Source organism: Geotrypetes seraphini, chromosome 6 (assembly GCF_902459505.1).
Source record: "Geotrypetes seraphini chromosome 6, aGeoSer1.1, whole genome shotgun sequence".
Taxonomy (NCBI): Eukaryota; Metazoa; Chordata; class Amphibia; order Gymnophiona; family Dermophiidae; genus Geotrypetes; species Geotrypetes seraphini.
The window spans coordinates 17,431,356-17,457,394 of NC_047089.1; the positions used below are offsets into that span (position 1 = coordinate 17,431,356).

The 26,039-nt window shown below is 43.6% G+C and overlaps 1 protein-coding gene across 4 annotated transcripts in view; it reads right to left on the bottom strand.

The window, feature by feature from the left end:
* The window catches only part of TENM4 (teneurin transmembrane protein 4), a 1,150,563-nt gene that overhangs the window by 363,186 nt on the left and 761,338 nt on the right, over window positions 1–26,039 (bottom strand). For all 4 annotated transcript variants that reach the window (XM_033948175.1, XM_033948174.1, XM_033948172.1 and 1 more), the window contains one exon: window positions 11,758–12,010. In XM_033948175.1, coding sequence (XP_033804066.1) covers window positions 11,758–12,010 — 253 coding nt within the window. The remainder of the gene's footprint in view (window positions 1–11,757; window positions 12,011–26,039) is intronic.

Sequence of the window (26,039 nt, forward strand, 5' to 3'; positions counted from 1 at the left end):
ATTGGCCATAGCATCTGAAGCTGTCATACAGGAAGGTATGTACTGCTTTATTCACATCTTTATGGGAAGGGAGGTTAGTGACCACTGGGGGGATTGTGGGGGGGGGGGGGGGGTCATGTTTACATCCCTCCGGTGGTCATCTGATCAATTAGAACATCTTTTGAAACGTACTTGTTATTAAAACAGGCATAGCCCCAGACATCCAAATTGTGCCCTGCACACAGCGGCATGGTAAAGGGGGGCGGTCCCCTGCCATGCACCCTCTTGGTGGGGGTGCAGGCACCTCTCTGCCCTCCCCCCCACGCCCTGCCTTCTCACCCCCACCTCTTTAAATCTTCGCCAGCCCGGGCAACTATTCCAGCCTGCTGGTTGTGCCGGCCTGGCTCTCCTCTGAAATCACTTCCGGGTCGCGGGGCAAGGAAGTGACGTCAGAAGGAAAGCCAACGTTGGAATGAGCAGCAGGTCGGAGAATCTGCTTGTGCTGGTGAAAATCTAAAAAGGTATGAGGGAGAGCGTGAGTGTGGTGGAAGGGGGGAGAAAAGCTGGGGGGGGTACAGGAGGGCACCTCCTACCCTCAATATGCCACTGCCTGGACATATTCTTAAATATTTGATTAAGGCAGAAAAATGTCCAAGTCATAACCCAGCCCTAGTCCTGCCCACACTACACTTCTGACACGCCCCCTTGAGATTTAGATGAACCGCAGATAAACAGCATAGAAATCCGTCTTGTTGTTCCAGCAGATGGTATTGCTTTAGCTTTCCTCTTACCCATGTTGAAGATTCGATAGCCCTACTCCCTACTTCTCTTGGACTCCGAAGGGGCTCAAAAGGGGCAAGCCCCTTTAGCCACGCCCCTTCAGCTCGCGACCCGAGACTCGCGACCGCGGGCCGCGTACCGCGGCTGGACCGTTGTTAAAGAGTCTCCCAAGGACCCTCTCAGCTGGCTGGTTCGGGCAGCAGCGGGACTGCCTGTCCGGTTGTTGTGGAGTGCTAAACAGCTCCCATGCAAATGCCTGATTTCATATGGAAGTGATAAATATGTGTTTTTTGATCCAGTCCAGTTGGAAGATTTTATTAAAGAGAAACTTTTGCTGAAAGTTTAATTTCTAATATTGATTTTACTTTTGGAGGATGATGTATAATATATATAAAAGCCATTTGCCTGTTCTTAGATAGTGGACAGATAGATTTGATTTGATGTTTTATTTTTAAAATACTGGCGATCAGCAATAATGTGGACTGGGACATGGTTGATTAGTTTCCTTAAATATTTTTGTTGTTCCTTGTATGGAATTTACATTTGCATTTTTTGTGCTCATTCATGAATGTTTGTTACTGAGATACTGTAATGAATAATCAAATAAATAAAGAATTTTTTTTTTTTTAAAAAAAAGAGAAATCCGTCTTGAAAGTAGGTTTCGAAAATAGCGAATTGGGACGGTTTGGCGAGAAAAACATCCATCTGCCCCTTTATGCCCCCCCCCCTTTTTTTTTTTTTTGAAAATGAGCCCCGGTTGGAAAGGCGCATGGCTTGGCACATTAGGAGCATCCACTTATACCCACAGGTGTGGTCAATGTGGATCCGCGTCAGTATTCCATAACGACACCAGGGTGTCCTGATGACATATATAGAATTGTCCCTCCCCTCAATGAATCGGGGGGTACCAGAAAAGGAGGTGCTGATTTACAGAACTGCCCATGTGTTAAAATCAAGGTTTTTAGGTTTAACAAAAATTTGATTGATCGCCAGTCAAAATTCTAAGCGATATACAATAATATTAAAAACAGGGAATTACAAAATTTATATAATAAGCAACAAAGCCAAAACACTTAGGCCCTCTTTTACTAAGGTGCGCTAACCGATTTAGCGAGCGCTAAACACTAAGGCGTGCATGGTAGTCTGTGGACGCGCTAGCGTTTCGCATGCGCCAATTCGATTAGCGCACCTTAGTAAAAGAGGGGGGGATGTTTTCCGACAAAAACAGACGAACAAGAAACAAAAGGGAGAGGGATGAACTGCAATAAAGTCCAAAAAGAGAACAAAGGAGAGAAGAAAAGGGAGGGGAAAAGAATCATTCAAAGCTGTCTTTACAAAGTCCAGGATGGGTGTCAGTATCAGTGCTCAAAACAGAGGTCTGCACAGGAACGGGGATCGCGGGAATCCCCCCTAACCCACGGGACTCCCACGGGGACCCCCCCTCTGGCCCACGGGACTCCCACAGGGATGGAAGGCTTTGGAAGCAGGGTTTGTCCATATAATATAATGGACACGTCAGCCTTAGTAAAAGAGGGGGTTTATAAGTTAATTACCTGAACAGAAAAGAAAAAAAGGGTTCCACCAAAGAGATTCCATAAGGAAAACAGCAGCACAAACACAAAAGAAACTGTGGAATTGATGATCCTGTCAGAAGTAATTGCTGCTTTTTATGGGGATGGGCGGGGATGGAGGTAATTCCTTGCGGGGATGGGTGGGGACGGAGAGGATTTTGACGGGGATGGGTGGGGACGGAGAGGATCCTGGAGGGGACGGGCGGGGATAGGTGGGATTTCTGTCCCCGTGCAACTCTCTAGCTCAAAAGCACCTCTATATAAGAAACATTTTAAAGCTCCTTTAAATTTATGTAAGTTAGATTCCTCCCTGAGATGGGGGGGGGGGAGAGCAGGGAGTTTCCGATAAGGGGAGCAGCAACAGCAAACGAGGTTTGTACGGCGAGCGCAATATAGCATCAGCACACGCTAATGCAGTAGCGGAGCCTACTCACTAGCTTATAGGTCCAACGCTTAAGGCGCACAGTTAAGCTGCGACATGCAGTATATTAGATTGCAGCTGTCCTGGATAAGGGAAAACTTATTGCGCCTGGTAGAAACATTAGAAACCACCTCGAGCTAAAATTGGAACGACAGTCTGGGAATACAAAATATATTATACCCGCAGATTATAAAAACCTAATGAAATAAGACCTCTTCTTCACCTTAATTCATCAAATAGCCAATAAGTAGCCCATAACTAAGACAGAACCGTATATCAGTCCCTCAAGGCTCTATTAAAATAGAATGAATGCAACCACCGGTTTTATTTCTCCCGTGTACTAAAAAAAAAAAAAAAATATAACGCCACCCGCCCTTCATTTAACACTGTTTCTGCTACAAGTAAAGATCACTTTGCATTGACTCTTGTTTTGCTGCTGTTACTTTTCTGTAGCACCGACAGTGTATTATTTCAGGTCCTGTTACAAAGCCCAGAGTGGTTTCATCTAATATCGAAGGCTGTGACCACTCCAGGCAGCCTGCACCGGCACACACCAAGACCCCGAATTACAAAGCTCTTTAGGCTTTTATGAGTCGAGGACCTTATTTACTGATGTGCGTTCATGCACGTTAAGCCTATAGTTAGTAACAGATCTCGTTGAAAATAATTGGCTTGCATTATTTAATGCTCCATAAATTGCATCAGCACCAGTTAGAAGTGCATTAACGAATGGTGATAAATTATAGGGTTATCAGTTGTCCGGATTTACCCGGACGGCTTTTCAAAACCCGGCTGGGGGGGGGGGGGACGGGACCGGGCTAGGGGCAAGGCTGACGTGGGCGTAATGGGGTGGGTGGAACTGGGCGGGCCTGGGGACAGGTCTATAAGGCTATATGTTTGAACAGTGCAAACCTACGAGGAGCCGTTGAAAAGTTCTCAGCCCAACCGACAAAGCTGGGACGAGAAATTTTCAGCAGCTCCTTGTATCAAGCAATTTTCAAAGCAGTTTGCCAAGGTATACTGGTTTATCTGAGAGGCCCACATCACAACGGTTCATACACAAAATCGCGCAAGACAACGGCGCGCAGACAACTGAGCGCAAGGTTGACGGCGCACCGAAGAAAAGCACTATTTTAAAGGGTTCCGACGGGGGGTGTTTTACTTAACAGACATCGCGCTGGCGTTGGGGGGGGTGGTTTGGGGGGTTGTAACCCCCCTCATTATACTTGAAACCGAACTTTTTGCCTGTTTTTTAGGGAAAAAGTTCAGTTTTAAGTATAATGTGGGGGGTTACAACCCCCCACAACGGCAGCGCAATGTCTGTTAAGTAAAGTGGGGGGGGGGTTCCCCCCACACCCCCCGTCGGAGCCCTTTAAAATAGTGCTTTTCTTCAGCGCGCCGTCAACCTTGCGCTCAGTTGTCTGCGCGCCGTTGTCTTGCGCGATTTAGTCCCGTCACCCGTCAGAACAGTTTACAAATATGCATGGGGTTCATAAAAGAGGTGTTATTGGAGCATGGTTAGGTCAAGGGGAGTAAGAATAGGGTTGCCAGATTTTACAATCAGAAAATCTGGACCCCCTAGACCCGCCTCCCCAGGCCCAACCAGTTCCACCCATCCCCGCTCTGTAAGGCCCCAACCCCACCCCAGTTCCGCCTCCCACACTTGTCGGGCAGAGGGACAATCACGCATGCGCGGATGCCCTCCAGCCCGACACTGATTTAAATCCGGATGTCTGGTAACCCCCCCCCAAAAAAAAAGCATTTTCTAATCTCTGTGTATAGGTTTTCTCATTTTCTTCCACCTATTGAAAAAGGAAGATGCATAATCCATGGCTACTCTTTTCACCAGGGAACCAGCTAAGCGACTTTATCCAAAGAAACAAGTGGTGAAAACAGGCAGAACATGGCTCACGATATTCTTTTCAACCACTGTGCGTGCGCGCGCATGTGATAGCTGCAGGAGTTAGCTTTCGGGTGCGGGCAGTTGCAAGGGGCAGTTTCTAGAGAAAGGGCAGTTTGCAGGGTGGTGGGGGCAGTTAGCAGATGGTGCTTTTTTGAGATGGGGCAGTTTGCAGTGCAGTGTTGGGGCTAGATTTTGAGCTGTGGGGAAGTTAAAGGGATAGGACAGTTGGGGGTGGGATCTGGAAGATAAGTAAAGCCTTTTTTTTCTATGCCTCTATACTTCGGAAGCTGGATCTCCTCTCTTTAGAAAAGTATTGGGTCTTCTTTTTTAGGGGGGCAGCTTATATCTCTAGAACCCCTGGTCCGTCAAAGCTGGTCATGTAAACTTTTCTTAATTGAATTCACAGTCATTAGTTAGCGGTAAGGAAGCTTTAAATAAATCATACACAATGAATATGCATGAAAGAGGCCTGAATGCATTGGGTCTCCACTGAATGCAAATTTATCTCCTGTCCATTCATTGTGAGATGCAAGGTACAGAGTGGAAATGTCCTATAATGACTGGTGAGTTCAACTTGTTTATACAAGTCCTTTTATTTATCAAAAACTCAATGACTCGACATGTGCATGTTTCGGCCAAAACGGCCTGCTTCAGGAGTCTTACGACTCTTGAAAATGAATTAATCAATCCTCAAAAGTGAAGACTTGTTAGTCGATGAAATGATATTCACTTCTCCCTCCATATTCACGGTTTCAGCAATCGCGGTTTCAATTATTTGCGGTTTTTAGCTTGCTGGCTCCTCCCCCCAAATTACGTCAGCTTGCATACAGAAATCATGTTTCATTAATTTTAATATACCGTCCATCGACGTTGGCCGGTTTACAATGCTAATTCCAAGCGTTTGCAGAGAAAATCGCCGATTCCCGGCACTTTCGTCACCGTGTTTTGCCTCTCCTTCAGGAACAGGCCAGGTCTCCCGCCATGTTATTCGCGGTTTCACCATATTCACGATGGTTTTTAATAGAAAACAGCGAATAATATATGAAAAAGTTATTCACGGTTTTTCTGTATTCGTGGGTCTGTTAATCCCCTATCACAGCAAATACGAAGTCCTCAGCGTGTTGCCTTGCATATGGAATTACTAAGAAGGTCCTATATCATTTCATCGACTAACAAGTCCACACTTTTGAGGATTAAGAACATAAGAAGTTGCCTCCGCTGGGTCAGACCAGAGGTCCACCGCGCCCAGCAGTCCGCTCCCACGGTGGCCCATCAGGTCCATGACCTGTAAGATGATCCTTTGTCTAAACCCTTCAATCTCCTTTATCCTTCTATCTATACTCTTTCATAATCCTATCTCTACCTCTATCTGTATCCCTCAATCCCCGTATCCTTCAGGAATTTATCCAATCCTTCTTTGAAACCCCATAATGTACTCTGTCCTATCACAACCTCCGGAAGCGCATTCCAGGTGTCCCACCACCCTCTGAGTGAAAAAGAATTTCCTAGCATTGGTTCTAAACCTGTCCCCTTTCAATTTCTCCGAGTGCCCCTTTGTTCTTGTGGTTCCCAATAGGCTGAAGAATCTGTCCCTCTCCATCTTCTCTATGCCCTTCATGATCTTGTAAGTCTCTATCATGTCTCCTCTGAGTCTCTGCTTCTCCAGGGTGAAGAGCTCCAGCCTTTCTAGCCTCTCAGCGTATGAAAGGTTTTCCATACCTTTTATCATTCTTGTCGCTCTTCTCTGAACCCTCTCAAGTATCGCCATGTCCTTCTTAAGGTACGGTGACCAATATTGGACACAGTACTCCAGATGCGGGCGCACCATCGCACGAAACAGCGGCATGATGACTTCCTTCGTCCTGGTTGTAATACCCTTCTTAAAAATACCCAATATTCTGCTGCGCATTGTGCCGTTGACTTCATTGTTGCATCCACCAGCACACCCAAGTCTTTTTCAAGATTACTTTCCCCTAGTACTAATCCCCCCATTTGTAGCTGAACATCGGGTTCTTTTTCCCTATATGCATGACCTTACATTTCTCTATATTGAAGTTTATCTGCCATTCATTCGCCCACTCTTCCAGTTTGTTCAGGCCCCTTTGTAAGTCTTCACATTCCTCCGCAGTTCTAACCCTGCTACAGAGTTTAGTGTCATCCGCAAATTTTATAACTTCACACTTCGTCCCTATTTCTAGGTCATTAATAAATACATTGAACAGCAGCAGTCCGTTGATTAATTCATGTCGAGTCACTGAGTTTTTTTTTATGAATAAAGGACTTTTATGAACAAGTTGAACTCACCAATCATTAAAGGCCTTTTCCACTCTGTACCCTGCCTCGTTGAGTTTTGTGGACTTGGTTCTTCTGTTTATTGTTCTATTCATTGTGGGAATCTTGAAAACCTAGCCCCTGCAACGTTCAGCAGTTTTAAAGCCATGGGTATACAATGTGGGCCACTGAACATCTGGGCCAGTTGCAGACCATAGCTAAACGGGCAAAGATAGGACTGTAGAAAACACAGTCTTTTGTGTCCACTTAACTACGCGAGTGCTGGCATTCAATATGGCTTATGTCTGCCTAGCTGCTGCCTCTTCCCTGACTGTCGATTCACTTTTCCTGCCCAATCGGGCATTATTTTAAAATGGACGGGCAGGTTTATTTTTGTTACCTCTTCACTCACCCCACCTCCCTATGCCCTCTCCAACCCCACGCTCAGTGCTGTAAACAAACCAAAAATATTTTTTCTCTCTCCGTTAGGTCCTAGCTCATGCTTGCTGTCTAACACCAGCTCCGGCAGGATAGACATTTCAAATCTAACATATTGTAATCACAAAACAGAAAATAAAATTATTTTTTCTACCTTTTGTTGTCTGGTCATTTTATTATTCAAATCATGTTGGTCCCAGGCTCTGGTTTCTGTTTGTCTTCTGTTAACTCGCTCACCAAGGTCTCCTGCCCATTTGATGTTTTCTTCTTTCTCTGTGCTCACCATCTATCTTCCATCTCTGTACCTTTCCTTCCACTGCCATATCCAACATTTCTTTCCCACTGTCTACCATCTCTCTCTCTCTCTCTCAAACCATCTCTTTCTCTCAAACCTTACTATTACCCTCTATGCAGCATCTCTCCCTTTCTCCCCTCCATTATCATGTGCACCATTTCTTTCTCTGTCCCCATGAACTATGTCTCCCTGCCCTTCCCCCTATGTCCAACATTTCTCCCTCTCTCTTCTCCATGCATGTCTCCCTCCCATCCACCATATGCAGGATTTCTCCCTCACCCCTTTCTACCTCTTTGTTGTATATCTCCCTTCATCTCTTCCACCCATGTCCAACAATTCTTCCTTTTTCCTCTCTCCCCCCTGTGCAGTAGTTTTCCATCCCTCCCATCCCCTTGTGCAGTGGTTTTCCACAGCCTCCCTCCCATCCCCCTGAGCAGCAGCTTTCCATCCCTCCCTCCCATCCCTCCTATCTCCCTGTGCAGCACTTCCTGATTCCCCCCGCTCCCCCTCACTCCATGAGACCTCAACTTTCAGGCCTCCTAAAACAGTCAGGGCTTTCTTCTGCCATGTCATCAGTGACACAGCAGCGGGAAGGCTCCAGTGGAGCAGGTCAGGAATAGCGTGTTCGGAGTGCTGCCTCTGCCCGCTGGACACCATCATTGCTGCTGCCGCTTTAGAAGGCCTGGAGGTATTATCAGGACTCACTGAATCGGTGAGTCCGATTTTTCCAGCAAAGGAATTGCCCTTTAAGCATAGAATTTTGTTTCATGAGGATGCCACTTGCTGCGATGCTGAATACCTTTAAAACAACTCAGTAACCTTAATCGCCACTTCCCTGGCCCCACCTTCACTGCAGACTCTTTCTACCCTTACAGGGTCATGCACTTATTCGGTGTAATTTGGAAAAGCATGAGGCTTTTCTGATAAATGTATTCATAGCCGACTCAGAGAAACCTGATCAGGGAAAACAGGGTGTTCTGGAAAATGCATTTCTGCAAACCCCAGGTTCTGAAAAATGTCAGCCCCTACAAAAACTTTTTAGGGCGAAAAGCACATCATTTTATTGTGGACGAGGCAACCCCCGTAAGTCAACTAAACCCAGCCTCGTTCAACAGTGAGACGAGCTGCCTTTTTTTTCCCCTTTTATACTATTCTGATTACCGCAATATTTTAAACTAATCTACTGCCAGTTGGTCTCAGCAATTTCTCCATTCACCCCTCACCCTCCTTCACCCTGTTTATTGCTCTCAGACCTGTTGGTAGGGGGTTTAAAGCAACATAATGCAGAAAGTAAATCTTCTCTGAATAGAATGATTGTTTTCAGCTTTCTAAATAGGATATTGATTTTCTCTTTTGCCTACCGCATGTAAAAGAAATCCATTTTCCAAATAAAAACAATTTTTAATATATGTTTCCAGATTTCAATTTCAACTGAGAAAACAAATGTACAAGCTCTGCTACGCCAGTCTATCTCTCAGTTTGGAGAACGGATCTCCTTTTCATCTGGGCGAAAATGTATTTCCATTTATTTTTGGTGGTGATTCGCCAGTATAAAATCATCCCTCTTATGGGATTTCTCATTCATTACAGTCTGGCCACACAGAGGCATATATTTGTGCATTGCTTCAAATTGTGTTAAAGCTCAAGATTGCTTCTTGATTGTCTCTGATCAAAAGGTAATATTTCTCCTAGAGTTTCGGTATTAATAGTAGATTCCAACTATGTCTGACCTAGAAAAGTTCTTAACTGACAGTGTCAGTGAGGCTAGGGTTACGAGATTTTCTGTCTGGAAAATCTGGACTCCTAAACCTGCCCCAGGCCCGCCCAGTCTCACCTATCCCCGCCCACCACACCCCCAAGCCCCACTTCCAATACCCCCCTCCCCCCCCCCCCCCACTGCCTGCTCTTATCGGGCAGGATATCTGTGCATGCATGAATGCCCTCCTACCTGAAGGAAAGCTTTTTAAAACCCAGACAAAATGCTGGGTTTTGAAAAGCCGTCCGGACCCACAGACATGTCCGGAGAAATCCGGAATTCTGGTAACCCGAAGTGAGGAGGCAGTTCTAAAATTGGGTGCTTCCACATGGGTGGGCAGTAGGAGATCGATATTCAGACTGCAGGCAACTGAAGAAAAACGATGTCTTGGATGGAATAATGAAGCTTCCTGGATGTTGGGACTTGGTCATTGCAAAGCAGAGAGACTATATTGAAGAATTGTAAAGAAATACTTGAAAAAAAAAATAAACATGTAAATAAAAAAAAATAGTGTGTATTATTTATGAAATGACCCTCGTATACTAAACTACATGTAGGGAAGAGGACTCCTAAGTATAGCTACGTGATATAAGGTTCCACAATAGGATACACTGCCCAGGAAAAGGATCCAGATGTCATTGTCGACGATAAATTGAAGCCCTCCACTTAAAGTGAAATGGCAGCTAAAAATGCAAACTAGGAATTATTAAGAAAGGAATGAAAAACCAAAAAAATGAAAATAGGTGATACCTAAAGATTAGGATGCTGAGCGTGATTCTATAATGGGTGGCTACGTTTTATAGAATCAATACTGATACTGGTGCCTAATTTTAGCGGAATTTATAGAATCAGGGCCTCAGTGAAAAGTAACTGGATGATTAGGAAGAAATACAATAACGTGGTAGTTTGGAGTGACGACACATAATCCTATGAGAGAACTATTTTAAAAAATAGGCAGATTTGGTCAGCAGCGACAGAATGACAAGGTAATACCGAGGGATGCCATGATTCAGAACAAGTAAGAACACAAACCTCCCAATCTATAGATCTGTGAAATGCTTAAGATTAGAGTAGAACGTCAAGAACATTTCTTTCTTGAAGTTGTACTTTAAATCTCCTTTTTAGGACTATTGTAATTCCTTCTATCTAAGTCTAACCAAGAAAAATCTTCAAAGACTTCAGCGGATCCAGAACACTGCGGCTAGGTTGATCTTCGCAAAAAGCAAATTCGATCATGTTTCCCCGCTTCTGTCAAAACTTCACTGGCTTCCGATGATTTCTAGGATTCACTTTAAATGTACCTGTCTAACATTCAAGATCCTACATGGCATTCTTCCTAACCCTAATCCCACTATCCTGGAATTCTTCAAGACCTGACACTATCAGATTCGCCCACAAACTCAAACTATCTTTCCCCTCGTTAAAAGGCGTCATATATGCAGGTAAATTAGGGAAATCCCTTTTCTTCAAATTCACTGAGCTTTGGAACAACCTCCCTGTCCCACTGTGGAACATAGGCTCATTCCAATTATTCCAAAAGCATCTGAAAACCTGGCTTTTCTCCAAAATGTAAAGCTATCTATTGAAAATGTAAAGCTAGCTATCCTCTTCATAACCTCTAATTTCTTATTAAGTTCTTCCCGCATTTATTGAATTTACCTGTAAACCGTGCCGAGCTCTATCTTTATGGAGATGATGCGCTATACAAACTTAAGGTTTAGTTTAGTAAGAATATATATTTCTCCTGATGTCTCAAACCGGAGGAAAGAATTTCTTATGTACCGTAATAAGAGTTATTTCCTTAGGAGCGGAATTTTATTTAAGATCTCCTTGTAAATGTTTTATTTCCTTTCAGGGGAAAATATATATATATATATTTTTTTTAACCTGCTTAATTGCAATTCTTTTTAGAAGGTAAAGGAATTTCAATTGCAACCCAGAACGAACCAAATTAGGATTGTGTCCAGAATTCAGAATAATTGGATAATATCTGCTCTATTTCCTTTTATTGATTTCTGTATTTCCATTTCCCATGGATTTTTCCGTTTTCTTCCCTCCCCTTATGAGTCGACTATAGCTAGTAATAAATTTCTTTTTCTTGTTGTATATTTTCGGTCAATTGAATTTGACAATATTTGTTCATTCCAGTATTTCTTCACATAGTGTGCGCTTTGAATTATTGAAAAGATATTAAATTAGAATAAGAAAAATAAACAAACCACTATACTTCAATGTACATTACCCTAACCTCCAACCAAAATAGGTGGCCTCAGTTGGAATACCTAAGCAGGCTGTATAGCAACGTGCCACCTATATTATCTTAAAAGGAAAAACAGGCCTTACCTAGTCTCCAGTGGGATGTTGCTGTTGAGTAGCCAGTTGTCTTGACCGTGGATAGGTTCCTGGTTGCCGGCGGGCACCTCACCGGAAAGTGAATGATCCGTCGGAGCAGGACTGGGATTACTGCGAGGAGTGAAGTTGCCCCTGTTCAGGGAATTGATGGATGCTGTGTGATGCTGATTTGGAGTGTGACAATGCGACAATGGCGGTGGGGGAGTCCGCAGCCTCAAATGATTCTGAAGACCCAGCGGCTGATCTACGGAAAAAGAAGATCACCCAATTATTTCATCCCCCAATTATTTCACCCCCAAACAAGCCACATATTCCAACATATGAGAAATCAATAAATGATGTCGACCATTAAAAAAGATATTTATAATTGTTTTCATACTAGAAAAAGTAATCGACAAATTCCACAACAGAGTTGGTGGTCATGTATCAAGATTAGTACAGAAACGCCCCCTTCAATCTAGCCAAGATGCTGAATTTCATTCTAGAAGAGACTGACAGACAATGTTGCCACAAGCATGGTTGAAACATGGTCAAAGCATTTGTACTACGTATATATCAATTTTAAGAACATAAGAATAGCCTAATTGGGTCAGACCAATGGTCTATCAAGCCCAGTAGCCTGTTCTCACGATGACTAATACAGGTCACTGGTACCTGGTCAAAACCCAAAAGAGTAGCAACATTCCAGGATCTCAAAGAATAGCAAGATTCCAGAACCCCAATGAGAGCAATATTCCAGAGCTGAGATTCTGATGTCATAATGCCTCAGAGCCAACCTCAGCAGTGATGTTACAGTGGCTTGATTGTCCTATACTTGGTTCACATATGAACATAAGAACAGCCATACTGGGTCATATCAATGGTCCATCAAGCCAAACCCAAAGAGTAGCAACATTGCATACTACCGATCCAGGGCAAGCAGAGTTATAAACATTTCTTGGCCTGCAACAATATAAAATCTATCAGGCAAATTACCTTATCCATCCAATATTAATTAGCAAAATGCTGGAACCAACTACCACTTACACTATGATCTTGTGACCACTACCTTAGGTTTAGAAAACTTCTAAAAGCATTTCTGTACCAAGACAGGGAGCCAGCCCTGAAACGACTGAAATGATACTCTTGGCATAAAACGAAGAGCCAACGATGACCTACCTGTATTTGTAACTGTGTATTTGAAACTACATCCTATCTGTATTAATAGTTGTACTGATCAATCTGTACTAGCAAGTCTGTTGAATGTCTTTGTCAAATTGTCCATTGTAACTTCCTGGGTAACTGGCCCAACCTCTTGTAATGTAATCCGACCTTGAACTGAATAGGTAAAGGCGGAATCGAAAACCTGATTAACATAACATAACTTAATATAGTCATTATTGGGATGACTGAAATATACGTCAAGGTCTAGAATAAATACAGGGCTTGAAATCACTATGTAACACTGCTCCTGGGCAGGAAGTGTAATTTCCCAATTGCTCATGTCTAAAAAGTATAGAAAATGTCTTATGTCCATAAAACTTTGCTTTTGTGATCAGGATAGTGAAATTTTGCAGTTTACCTATTTAAACTTGAAAATGCCAAATCGTCATCTTTTCATTCTTATAAAGTCATGGAAAGCAACATATGAATCACAATTAACATATACAGTGGTACCTTGGATTACGAGCATAATCCATTCCAGGAGCATGCTCGTAATCCAAAATGCTCGTTTATCAAAGCGAGTTTCCCCATAGGAAATAATGGAAACTTGCTTTGATAGGTTCCCCCCCCCCCGAGGCCAGCAGCGCTGCTCCCCCCCACCCACGAGAACCGGCATTGCTCCCCCCGAAGGCCCCCCGTGAACCGGCACCCTCCCCCCCGCGATCCGCAACCCCCCGCCGCCATCGGGCACCCCCCCGCTGCGACCTGAGCTCCCCCCAACCCACCCGAACCCTCTTCTTACTTTTCTGTAGCCTCCGCAGCGGCACCGGCACCAGCATGTCCTGTGCGTGGTGCCGGTGCCTGAAGATCTGCTTCCTGTGCTGGCCTTGAGAGTTCACGTTCGACGTGAGAGTTCACGTTCGACGTGGACTCTCAGGCCTTGAGCATGCGCACATGCTCAAGGCCCAGCACAGGAAGCAGATCTTCAGGCACCGGCACCAAGCACAGGACATGCTGGTGCCGGTGCCACTGCGGAGGCTACAGAAAAGTAAGAAGAGGGTTCGGGTGGGTTGGGGGAACCTCAGGTCGCGGGGGGGGGGGGGGCGATGGCGGCGGGGGGGGGGTGCTGGATCGCGGAAGGGAGGGTGCCGGTTCGCAGGGGGGCGCTCGCAAATCGAAGTGCGCTCGGTTTCAGAGGCGCCGATTTTGCAAATATTTTGCTCGTCTTGCAAAACACTCGCAAACCGGTGCACTCGTAAACCGAGGTACCACTGTATTTATACTGCAGTTATACACAGATGACCACCGAAGATTTGGAAGTGAGATTATATTGTAAGTCACTTTCACAAAATCAGCCCCCAGATGTAATCTCCCATCATGTTCTCATTATATTGGCCCTGGTAGTGGAGTTCTCATTATATTGTCCCTGGTAGTGGAGTTCAAAGTCCAGTATATCCTGGTGGAAGCACTCAACCATGTTCTCCTTGAATATCTCAACATGAGCATCAAGGATGTGGACTTTGCGAGACATCCTACAGCTCATTTTACTGTAATCCTTCACCAGATTCTCAACTCCATGTAGTTTTGACCTTGTGATTGCCCAGGAAGCCCTGAACCACTGAGATAAAGCTGTTCCAAACCACTTTTCCTTCCTAGTTAACTTCTTGGGAAATTCCTTGCATTCCAGGATCTTCTTTATCTGTGATACAACAAAGACACCAGCCTTGACCTTTGCCTCAGACAAATTAGGGATGATGTCTTGAGGGTACTTGAAGGCTGCCGACTCCAAATTGTTTCATTAGACCCAATCTGATATGAAATGGTGGCATCTGCACCTTCTGGGAGTCCACCAGTGGTTCCTATTTGATGATGTTTCTTCCCACAGAAAACTCAAGTCTGCTGTAGCCAGTCCCACCTTTAGTAGTGCATCTTCGTGTCCCTAGCAGGGAAATTTGGTAAAACCACTTTGGAGACCCATTAGGAATGCCACCATTTTGAAATCTCTGCTTGTAGGACAGGGGAGTGTCTGGCACAGGGGTTAGAGCTATGACCTCAGCAACATATGAATCACAATTAACATGTATTTATAGTAAAGTTATACATAGATGACCACCGAAGATTTGGAAGTGAGCAGTATTTCGAGATTTGTGATTATACTGTATGTCATTTTCACAAAATCAGCCCCCCAGATGTAGTCTCCCATCATGTTCTCATTATATTGTCCCCTGAGGTTGTGGGTTCAAATCCCATGTTGCTCCTTGTGACACTTAATCTCCATTGTCCCAGGTACATTAGACAGAGTGTGAACCCATCAGGTCCGATAAGGAAAAATGCTTGAGTACCTGAATGTAAACCTCTTAGGCTATAAGTGGTACATGAATATTAGAAGAATAAACAAAACACTTAGAAAAATATTGCAAGCAGTACAAAAACATACTAAGGATTACAAATACATATACAAGTACAGTCAAACCTCGGTTTGCGAGTATCCCGGTTTGTGAGTGTTTTGCAAGACGAGCAAAACACTCGGCAAACTTTTGACTCGCAAACCAAGTGTTGACTCGATTTGCGAGCACTCCCCCCCCCCCCGATAACCGGCATCGCTCCCCCCCGCTCGCAAAGGCCCCCTCACTCCAACCTGGCACCCCCCCCACCCACGCAAACCGGCCCCCCCCCCCGTTTAGCACCCCCCCCACCCACGCAAACCGGCACCCCCACCCCCCCCCCATTTAGCACAGGCACAGATTGTTGCCTAGAAGATCTTCCAGCTTCCGCCTGCCTGCCTTGAGCATGCATCTGCACATGCTCAAGGACTTCTAATTCTCCCTCTCGCCGAGAAGCATGCGCAGGACCTCTCAACTCCCGAGTCAAGCCGGCGCCGCCCCGACAGCACGCTCACCACGTGCAAGCACGCAGGAGTTGACTTGGGAGTTGAGAGGTCCTGCGCATGCTTCTGCAGGATGGCGGCCGGCTTGAATAAGAAGCGGGAGGCGCTGGTGGACGGCAGAGGCATCGGCCGACAGCGGGAGGGCAGCCGCACGGGGACCCCAAGGGAAGGAAGCCACCACGCTGAAAGCGCTGCAGCACCAAAAGGCAGGTACCCACCCCTGGGCCACCATTGCTGAGTGCTCGTTTACCGGGGCGGTGTTCGGTTCGCGAGACAAGTTTGCCGAGTGTTTTGCTCGTTTTGCAAAACACTCGCAAACCGCGTTACTCGCAAACCGAGGTTCCACTGTATATAATTACATTATTAAGATATCCTGAAAAGAAATTTTAAAGCAGCAATTGCAATATGGCCTAGGCCAGGGGTAGGCAATTCTGGTCAAGAGCCGTAGCCAGGTCAGGTTTTCAGGATCTCCACCATGAATATGTATGAGATGGATTTGCACGCACTGCCTCCTTGAGGTGCAAATCTATCTCATGCATATTCATGGTGGATATCCTGAAAACCCCAGGCTCTCGATGATAATTCTGTCTAATCCTTTTTTCAGCTGAGTTCAGCAAGGGAAGATGCAGAAATGATTCATCTTCGGGCTACAAGCTTCACAGTGAGCCCAGTGGTTCCGGCAGGTAAGATCCAAAATCCCAGCACTGCTATAGCAGAAGGTATTTCAGTCAGATAACAGCTACAAAGCTCTCAGCTGTCAATTTTTCATGGAATAGTCGCAGCCCGGAGATAAAGTTCATTAGTGTCCAGACAGAGCAGTCTCTCTCCATCAGACAACGGAATGTGCGACAACCAGGAAGGTTTCTTCTCTTTGGGTCTTTCCTCCTCTAAATGCTCGGCTGAACTCCCCAAGTTCAGGCCTGAACTCCTCCAAGTCCAAACTCCACTAACTTAGTAGTGTTGGCATTGCCGTTGGGGGTGTTGTGGGGGGAAACCCCCATTATAGAGGAAACAAGCCTTTTCCCTATTTTTTAGGGAATAAATTCAGTTTCCCCTGTAATGTGGGGGACTTGCCCTCCACACCCCTCCCCAACGGCAATGCCAACACCACTAAGTTAAGTGGGGGGTTCCTCCCCCCACACACCCTCGGAGCACTTTCAAATTGAGTTTAAATCCAGCGCGCTGATGTCCTGTGTGCGGTTTTGATGCGTCACCCCAGAACTAAGGGCAGCTCCCTATCTTCCATTTACTTGGCACCTTCTTCTTCTTTTGCATTTTCCTGTGGGAATGCCGACTCAAATTTCAGATATGAAATTGTCTTCCAAAATAAAAGGTATCTGTTTTGTGGCATTTAGATTATTATTCTCTCTTTAAACTTCTAAAGCAACCAAAACGTTTGTGCTCGGCCTACACCTTGGTTGCTCTCCCTCTTTGCTTCCTTATTAAGCAAAGATGGTAGCCTCGCTAAGATTCCTGATTGTTTAATATACTTAGGTTGTTTTTTGGTTTTTTTTTTCCAACCTTGCATTCCTTTCTGACAGTCTAAAGTGGTTTTTTTTTTCACATAGAAGTCTTCATGCTTTTCGCTCTCTAATCCTGGATACATTATCATCGCGTCTAAACCTCAGACCAATTATTCAGCCTCACAATCCACCTTTATTCGGTCTTAATCTCAAATACTTAGTGTTGGCAAAGGAAAAAATAAAAAGACCGAGGACACTGAATATGTGCAATGCCGTTGATGAAAGGCCCAGACCACACTCTCAGGCAAGACCTTTCTGAAACCAGACAGCAAAATCTCTTCGTTCAAAGGCAGAGATGGGAAGTGTGATGACACGTTGACACACCAGGCTGCGTGAGACTTAGCAAAGGCATGTACCCATCCCCTTATTGTTCAGTATTAATGACATAAACCGTTTGACTAGATCAGTCATCTAGAAAAACATTATTAGGATTTTCATCTCATTTAAGGATTTTCTTCAGATCTGGAGAAGAATAAAGCTACTGAGCAGAATTTAGATTCTAGTAGAGTCTTCCATTTAAAGAAGATCCCAACTTTCTTTAAAGTTTAATGCCTTTGAAACATAAAGGGTCCGCATTTTCCCCCATAAGCACTGGGAAGATAATTTGATAGCAGCTATATGCTCCTTCTCGTTCTTTAAGATCACAAGGCAGAGACTATTTGGTTATTCTTTCTTTTTTTTTTTGTAATTCTTTATTCATTTTGGTTATTCTTTCAGTTCACTCCGTAATCAAAATTGCCAATCGTGCTCGCATGTTTCAAGTAGCTGGACCATCGTTGCGGAACTCGATCCCAGATTGTATTCGTCTGATCACTGACTTTTTTTTGGCCTTTCGAAAAAGTTTGAAAGCTCACTTTTTCCGAGTGGCATTTTCAGATTTGGGTATTTTAGAGTTTTGTCATCTGTTTTTGAATTGTATACTGTATGGTGACGTTTTGTTTAAGTCTGTCTAGTTTTATTATGCATGTTATGGTGTTATCCGCATAGATGTTTGATATGCGGGCTACAAATGTTTCAAATAAATAAAAATACCGTATTTGCCAGCGTATAGGACACACTTGCGGCAGCGGCAAAGAAAGCAAATAGAATGTTGGGCATGATAAAGAAAGGAATCGCGAGTAGATCGGAGAAAGTTATAATGCCGCTTTATAGGGCAATGGTCAGACCACACTTGGAATACTGTGTCCAACATTGGTCTCCCAGCCTAAAAAAGGATATAAAACTACTGGAGAAGGTGCAGAGACGAGCAACGAAGCTAATAAGAGGTATGGAGAACTTGGAATACAAGGAACGACTTAAGAGACTGGGATTGTTCTCCCTTGAGAAAAGGAGACTGTGAGGGAATATAATCGAGACTTTCCAAATACTGAAAGGCATCGACAAAACAGAGCAGGGAAAAAAAATTATTTACAATGTCCAACGTGACACGGACAAGAGGACATGGACTGAAGCTAAGGGGGGACAAATCCAGGACAAATATCAGGAAGTTCTGCTTCACACAACGAGTGGTGGACACCTGGAATGTTCTCCCAGAGGAGGTTATTGCGGAATCCACCGTTCTAGGATTTAAAAGCAAACTAGATGCACATCTCCTTACGAGAGGCATAGAAGGATACGGGTGACTAAAATTACACCAGGTGTACACCTGGCTGGGCCTCCGCGTGTGCAGATCGCCGGACTTGATGGACCGAAGGTCTGATCCGAAGATGGAGGTTCTTATGTTCTTACTTTTTCCCCTCAAAATACGTTTAAAATATGGGGTGCATCTTATGCGCCGGCAATCAAAATTATGAGTTGAAATTTCAGCCAGTCTAAAACTTCTGGTTTATATTAATATACCGTCATGTTGTTTCTGTTGTCTCTCGGACGCCTTGAGGTCTCACAAATACGCACTATGCAAGCATGTCACATTGTTTGTGCTCTCTCTGATGCTGCAAGGTCTCACAAGTACGCACTGTCCACGCACGTCACGTTGTTTCTGCTCTCTCTCGGACGATGTGAGGTCTGAGTCACGTTGTTTCTGGTTTTGAAGATGAAGATTAAAAGTTACCTAACTACAGTGTTCCCTTGTTACATTTTTTTGTAGACAAATAACTATAAAATTAGTACAGTAAATCATTATGGAAATTCATGAAAAAATGTCAAAAAGTTATTTTTTTCCTTAAAAATGTGTATAAAAAAGGGGGCGCATCTTATATGCCGGCAAGTACGGTAAATAATTAAATAAATAATTTGATAGCATGATGCATAGACTACCTATATATGGGAGGTGTTTTTTTTACACAAGGTTAACGCAGAAAATGACGGGTATAAATTGAAAAACTAAGATCGGTACTGGGCAGACTTGCATGGTCGGTGTCCCATATATGGCAATTAGGCTTAGGATGGGCTGGAGAGGGTTTCGACGGAATTCCAGTAATTTGGAACATGAGGACGGTGATGGGTAGACTTTTACAGTCTTTATCCTCCAAATGATGAGATAGTTACAGGGAAATACTTTTTTAAAACCAATAGGAGGAAATATTTTTTTTCACTCAGAGAATAGTTAAGCTCTGGAACACGTTGCCAGAGGATGTGGTAAGAGCGGACAGTGCTAGTTTTAAGAAAGGTTTGGACAAGTTCCTGGAGGAAAAGTCAATAGACTGTTATTGAGAAAGGAACGGGGGAAGCCACTGCTTGCCCTGGATCGGTAACATGGAATGTTGCTGCTCTTTGGGTTTTAGCCAGGTACTAGTGACCTGGATTGTCCACCGTGAGAACAGGCTTGATGGACCATTGGTCTGACCCAGAAAGGCTTATCTGATCATCCTTCCTCCCTGTAACTTCATCGAGTGTCCCCCTAGTCTTTGCAATTTTTGACGGAGTGAAAAATCAATCCACTTGTACCCATTCTATTCCAGTCAGGATTTTGTAGACTTCAATCCTATCTGCCCTCAGCCATCTCTTTTCCAAGATGAAGAGCCTTAACCGTTTTAGTCTTTCCTCATACGAGATCTGCTGAACATGGCTGTAAGAAAGGGAAATAGCAATTATAAACGCTAATTAAAAAAGCGGCCACGGCCCTTTGATAAAACCTCTATGTTTAACAATTGGTTGACTGCTCCGATTCACTAAACCAGCGAGGCAAGACATCTCACTAAACACTTACATTATCTTGTTCTTCACTTTTAGTGGCGTGACAACTTCTACACTGATTTATTTTAATGTTATGGCAAAACCGCACTTCTTGCTGATCAAGAGTCACAATATTCTTAAAAGGGGCTACTTATGTTCTGGTGTCTACATATATGCCCTCTGAATCGCTTAGGTCGGAGTCGCAATAATTGTTGGAAACTCCTTCATTGAAGTCTGTTGCCAAAACCACAGTACATTTGAGAATTTTTAGCGTTACTGGACCATGTACGTGGAATGCTTTATCTATTAATATTCGTCAGATTCTTGTGTATTATCCTTCTGCAAGTCATTTAAGGCTGATTTTTTTTTCCAGAAAGATTTTGGAAATGGAGATCTGTTCAACTGAACTGTTGAATCATTAGCTTTTGGGGTTTTTTTTATATACAGGGTGCCCTCAAAAACACTCCTTGAATTTAAATGGTTACAAAACCAAAATTTATTGGAATATTCTTTCACCTTTGAGGCTACCGTTTCATCAGCTCATAAAGTTTCATATGGTATCTGTTGATTACATACCCTCGATATGCGTCCCACCCGTTACTTGGCAAACACCGATGCGATAATCGAGCTCGGACCAGACTCTCCGAAGCATATCCGGCGTGATCGCGTTTATAGCTTCAGTGATGCGTTCCTGCAGATCATCCATAGTTGCAGGTATTGGAGGTACGTACACTCTGTCTTTCATGTACCCCCAAAGGACTAAGTCACAAACCTTAACGTCCGGTGATCTCAGAGGCCACTTGAGCAACACCTGATCATTTTGTCGCGTTGCATTGTCTGAAGGTTGTAGCTTCTGCACCGATTGCAGCGTATAAGGGTGAAAGGGCAAGCGATCGTGTAAGATCTTGCTAACCGTGCTTTTGGGAGCTTCTATTTGCTGTCATCTTATTTGGAAACATATTCCAATAAGTTTTGATTTTGTAACCATTTAAAATCAAGGAGTGTTTTTGTGGGCACTCTGTATATACAGTATGATTTTAGCGTTTTTAAGAAATGTGTTGTTTTATGATTGTTTATTGATCTATGCATGTACTTCTGCAACCCGCATGGATTGTTTAGATCGGTGTCAGGACAAAAGCGTGCCGGGACAAAGTCGCGCCCAGACAATTGAGCGCAGCGCAGAGGCGTGCGCCGCTCAAAATTACTGTTTTTAGGGCTCTGACGGGGGGGTGTGGGGGGACCACCCCCCACTTTACTTAATAGACATCGCGCCGCGTTGTGGGGCATTGTGGGGATGTGGGGGTTGTAACCCCCCACATTTTACTGAAAACTTCACTTATCCCCTGTATTTAGGGAAAAAGTTAAGTTTACAGTAAAATGTAGAGGGTTACAACCCCCACGCCCCCCATAACCGCCGGCGCGATGTCTATTAAGTAAAGTGGGGGGGGTTCCCCAACAACCCCCCCCCCCCGTCGGAGCTCCTAAAAACTGTAATTTTCTTCGGCGCGCACCTCCATCTTGCGCTCAGTTGTCGGCGCACGCCTTTGTCTTTCGCGCCGTTGTCTATGAACCGTTTAGATCGGCGGGATAAAAGTGTTTTTAAATATCTGTGTGCAAAGACTGCAGAACATGTTTCTGCCTTACTGGAAAAAGGGATCCAAGTCCCTGCCGAGACATGGGGATACTAAGTGACAGTACCGAATAGTCCCAAAAGTCGAACAACAGGCGAGATCTAATCTCTGAGGACTTAATGAAGACTTCCTCCCCCAAAGAAGCGCCATCTTCATTAGAATGCCACATGTGAAATATGATGGTATTTAAGCTATAATGAAATATTTAAATAACTTTTTGATTGCTGATACACATTAACTATTTTTTTTTTTGGGCTGTTTTGCATTAAAATGTCATTGACTTCCCCTGACACAGTTACCCTAAGTGGAAGAGAAAGCTGACAAACCTCGACTAATGAAGCTTGCACTGCAAGGGCAATTTAGACGGATGGAAGAAATTGTTTTGCCATCAAGTGAAATAGACAAATTAAATGTGTGGCCTGTAAATACGGTACTAATGAGGGGACTGCCTGACACGAGCCAAATGATACAATATAATTCCTTTGCTGGAAACGCTCACTCTGAAATGATCTATGAGCATTTGCTGAATTTTAATCTACCAAATTTCAAAGCAACACTACTTGAAATGGAATTAAAGAATTTTATCCGATTACACATGTCCACAAAAAACAAACAAAAAAAAAATACAGAGACTAAAAGTGTAAAAAAGCAGCATCTGTTAAGTGTATTAATATGGCAAAGAGTGAGGGAATTTGAAGTCTCAATAGTATGAAAATGAAATGTACCATTCGAATAGAGACACCAAAAATAGCCAGATAAAAGTCTACGGATCATTATCATCTGCTCGAACACACTCTCGGGGCGTGCTCCTTCATAGGACGAGATTCACAAAGCAAACCGATCGTGTACCGATCGGTTTGCGACCCCTTTGCGACCCAATTTCCCTTCGACCCGATTCGATTCCGATCCATGCATGTAAATGAGGGCAAACTGCATGCAAAGTAGGCAGACAGCGATTCACTCAAAAAAACCCCAACAAAAACCAAAAAGAGGGACACCGACTGGGCTGACTGATCCAAAAATAAGTGACTGCCGAGGACCAGTCATTTTTTAATTGGGTTTGTTTTTTTTAATAGTGCTTTCAATCATTAGCATTGATTATGCCAATCTAAAAATTTAAGTTACAGTTTATAGTTTATTATTTATATTCCACCTTTAAAAAAAATGCAGATTACAACCAAACATACACAATTAAAAAATAACAAAACAAACATATATATTAAAAAAATAAATAAATAAAAAAAAATCAAAATTGACCAGATTGGCTAGACGACTACCTGAAAATTTTTTTAAAAAAACAGAATCAGGGCCTAAAGGCTCACACGCGATTCGTGCAATAACCACTTAGCTAACTGATCAGCACAGTAACACCCTCTCCCCGCCTCCAACATGCCCCCTGAAAATGGGCACCGTTGCTGCAAGATGCCAGTGCGCAACTGATGGTATGCCATTTTAAACTGTCTTAGGTGTCTATTAGAACCTATTGTAGCTTAATTAAAGTAACCCATCGAATAAGCCTATCAAATAGCACACTTAAGATAACAGGAATAGTGCTGGCATGACGACTGCATTTTCCATATCCTATATTCAGAAATGCTACATATACCAACAGCAGTGCTAAACAGAGATACTAATTTAAGCGCCAGCATTAGCAATTAAACTATTCTATGGTAGGGGGTTTGCAGTGACGTACCTAGCATATGTGACACCCGGGGCCCATCATTTTTTGACACACCCCCATCTATATGAAAAATATGATTTTTAGTAACAATCTACATATCGCACAACAAGAGTGTACCTAGGAAAAGGCAGCATCTTAAACACTGCAGTGAGCACTAGAACACCAACACATACATTGTAAAACTAAACAAACTAGATCCTGCACAGTCAATTGATCCAGTACAGTCGATGCTATCAGAAAGCCATGTCCCTTTCATACACACAGACAGATACACCCTCACCCAATATGGAATAATCAAACTAAAAATAGAACTATGTAGACAAAAGTTAAACTGAACTGCCAAGAAACCAGACTCTGCATACAATGCAACACCACAACACCAGTAATACATGTCCTCTAATACTGTGCAAAATATAAAGACAGTAGATGTAAATTTGAAAAAAACTGATACATAATAATCACCACTTTACAAAATAACAAATAAAAATAAAACAAATAATGAGAAATAAGAAAATACCATTTTATTGGACTAATCCCCATAAGCTCGCTCCCCATCCCCGCAAACCACCTGATTCCATCCACACAACTTATTATATTAAAGTATAAAAAGAAACAATATTCTGTACAATTGTCAATTTATAAATCAGCGTCTTCTCCCCACTCTCTCTTCCCCATTTCCCTTCAGCGTCCTCAGCCCACTCTCTCTCCACTTTCCTTCAGCGCACACACATAAAAACAAGCAAGTAATTTTATATCATTTTCATTCTATTCATTCATAGAAATTAAAGTCTAAATAATGCCAGTCACATAACAAAACATGATTTTACAAAAATAATTCCCTGCAGTCAAGCCTGTAAGGATTACTAGATGTCTTTCAGCAGCTCCCCTCCCTCCCTCCCCATTACCTTCGTGGCCAAGTCAAAATGATCTACCAACAATAAAATTTTAAAAACACAAAGCACATTGTACGCAGAGAAAATGTTAATTATCATTTATATTCCGCGGGTTTTCAAAGAGGTCAAGGCAGATGACTTTATGCAATGTCACCTCAGTAACAACTATACAAAAATAGACAAATATACCCCCTCCCTTTTTATTAAACCATGATAGCGTTTTTTAGCACAGGGAGCTGCGCTGAATATCCCACGCTGCTCTCGACGCTCCCTGCGCTAAAAACTGCTATTGCAGTTTAGTAAAAGGGGCCCATAGTGCAAAATATAGACAGCATATATAAATTCTCAAAACGGACACATTTTGATCACTAAATTGAAAATAAAATCATTTTTCCTACCTTTATGTTTGGTAATTTCATCAGTCTCTGGTTGCACTTTATTCTTCTGACTGTGCATCCAATATTTCTTCCCTTCTTTCAGCCTCCTGTATGCTTCCTCTCCTCCAGACTTCATTCCCTCCCCCAACTTTTTCTTTGTTTCATCCTGTCCCCTTCTTTCTTTCTCTCTCCATGTCCCCTTTCTTTCTGTATGTCTGTCTTTCTCTCTCTCTCTCTCTGTGCCCCATTTCTTTCTTTCACCCTGACCCCTTCTTTCTTTCTTTCTCTCTCCATGCCCCCTTTCTTTCTCTATGTCTGTCTTTCTCTCTCTTTCCCCATGCCCCATTTTTTTTTCTTTCTTTCACCCTGCCCCCTTTCTTTCTTTATCCCTGTTCCCCCCTTGCTTTCTTTCTGGCTCCCTGGCTCCCCTCCCTTTCTTTCTTTCTCCCTTCCCTCCCCCATGCCACCGCCGCTACCACCCCCATGCTGCCAGCACCGCCGGGGAAAGGCTGCCACTGGCCATCGGAAACAGGCCAGCGCCGAATTCGCCCTCCTTCTTTTCCCACGGGCCGACCAACTCTGCCTGCCTGACGTCAATTCTAACGTCGGAGAGGACGTTCCGGGCCAGCCAGGCAGCGATTGGCTGGCCCAGAACGTCTTCTCCGACGTCAGAATTGATGTCGGACGGCTAGAATTGCTCGGCTCGGGGAAGAGAAGCAGCAGGGAGGGAGAATTTGGCGCCGGCTTCTTTCTATATATATATATTTGTATCTTGAACTTTATATATTATTGAGGAACTTCGCATGTGATCTGAAACATTTCAGTATTACAATTAAAGTTATTGATTTTTTTTCTTGGATGATTGGAAGAAACCTATGATACTATGCAGGACTCTGATTAGAAGTAGTAAATATATGATAAAACACCCTAACAAGTTTTGAGGTTTCCTTTGTTTAAAACATTTTTCTGAGAGGTACCCTTACATTTTTCCTCAGTTCTGGCAAGCTAACTAGCAGTGCTGGGT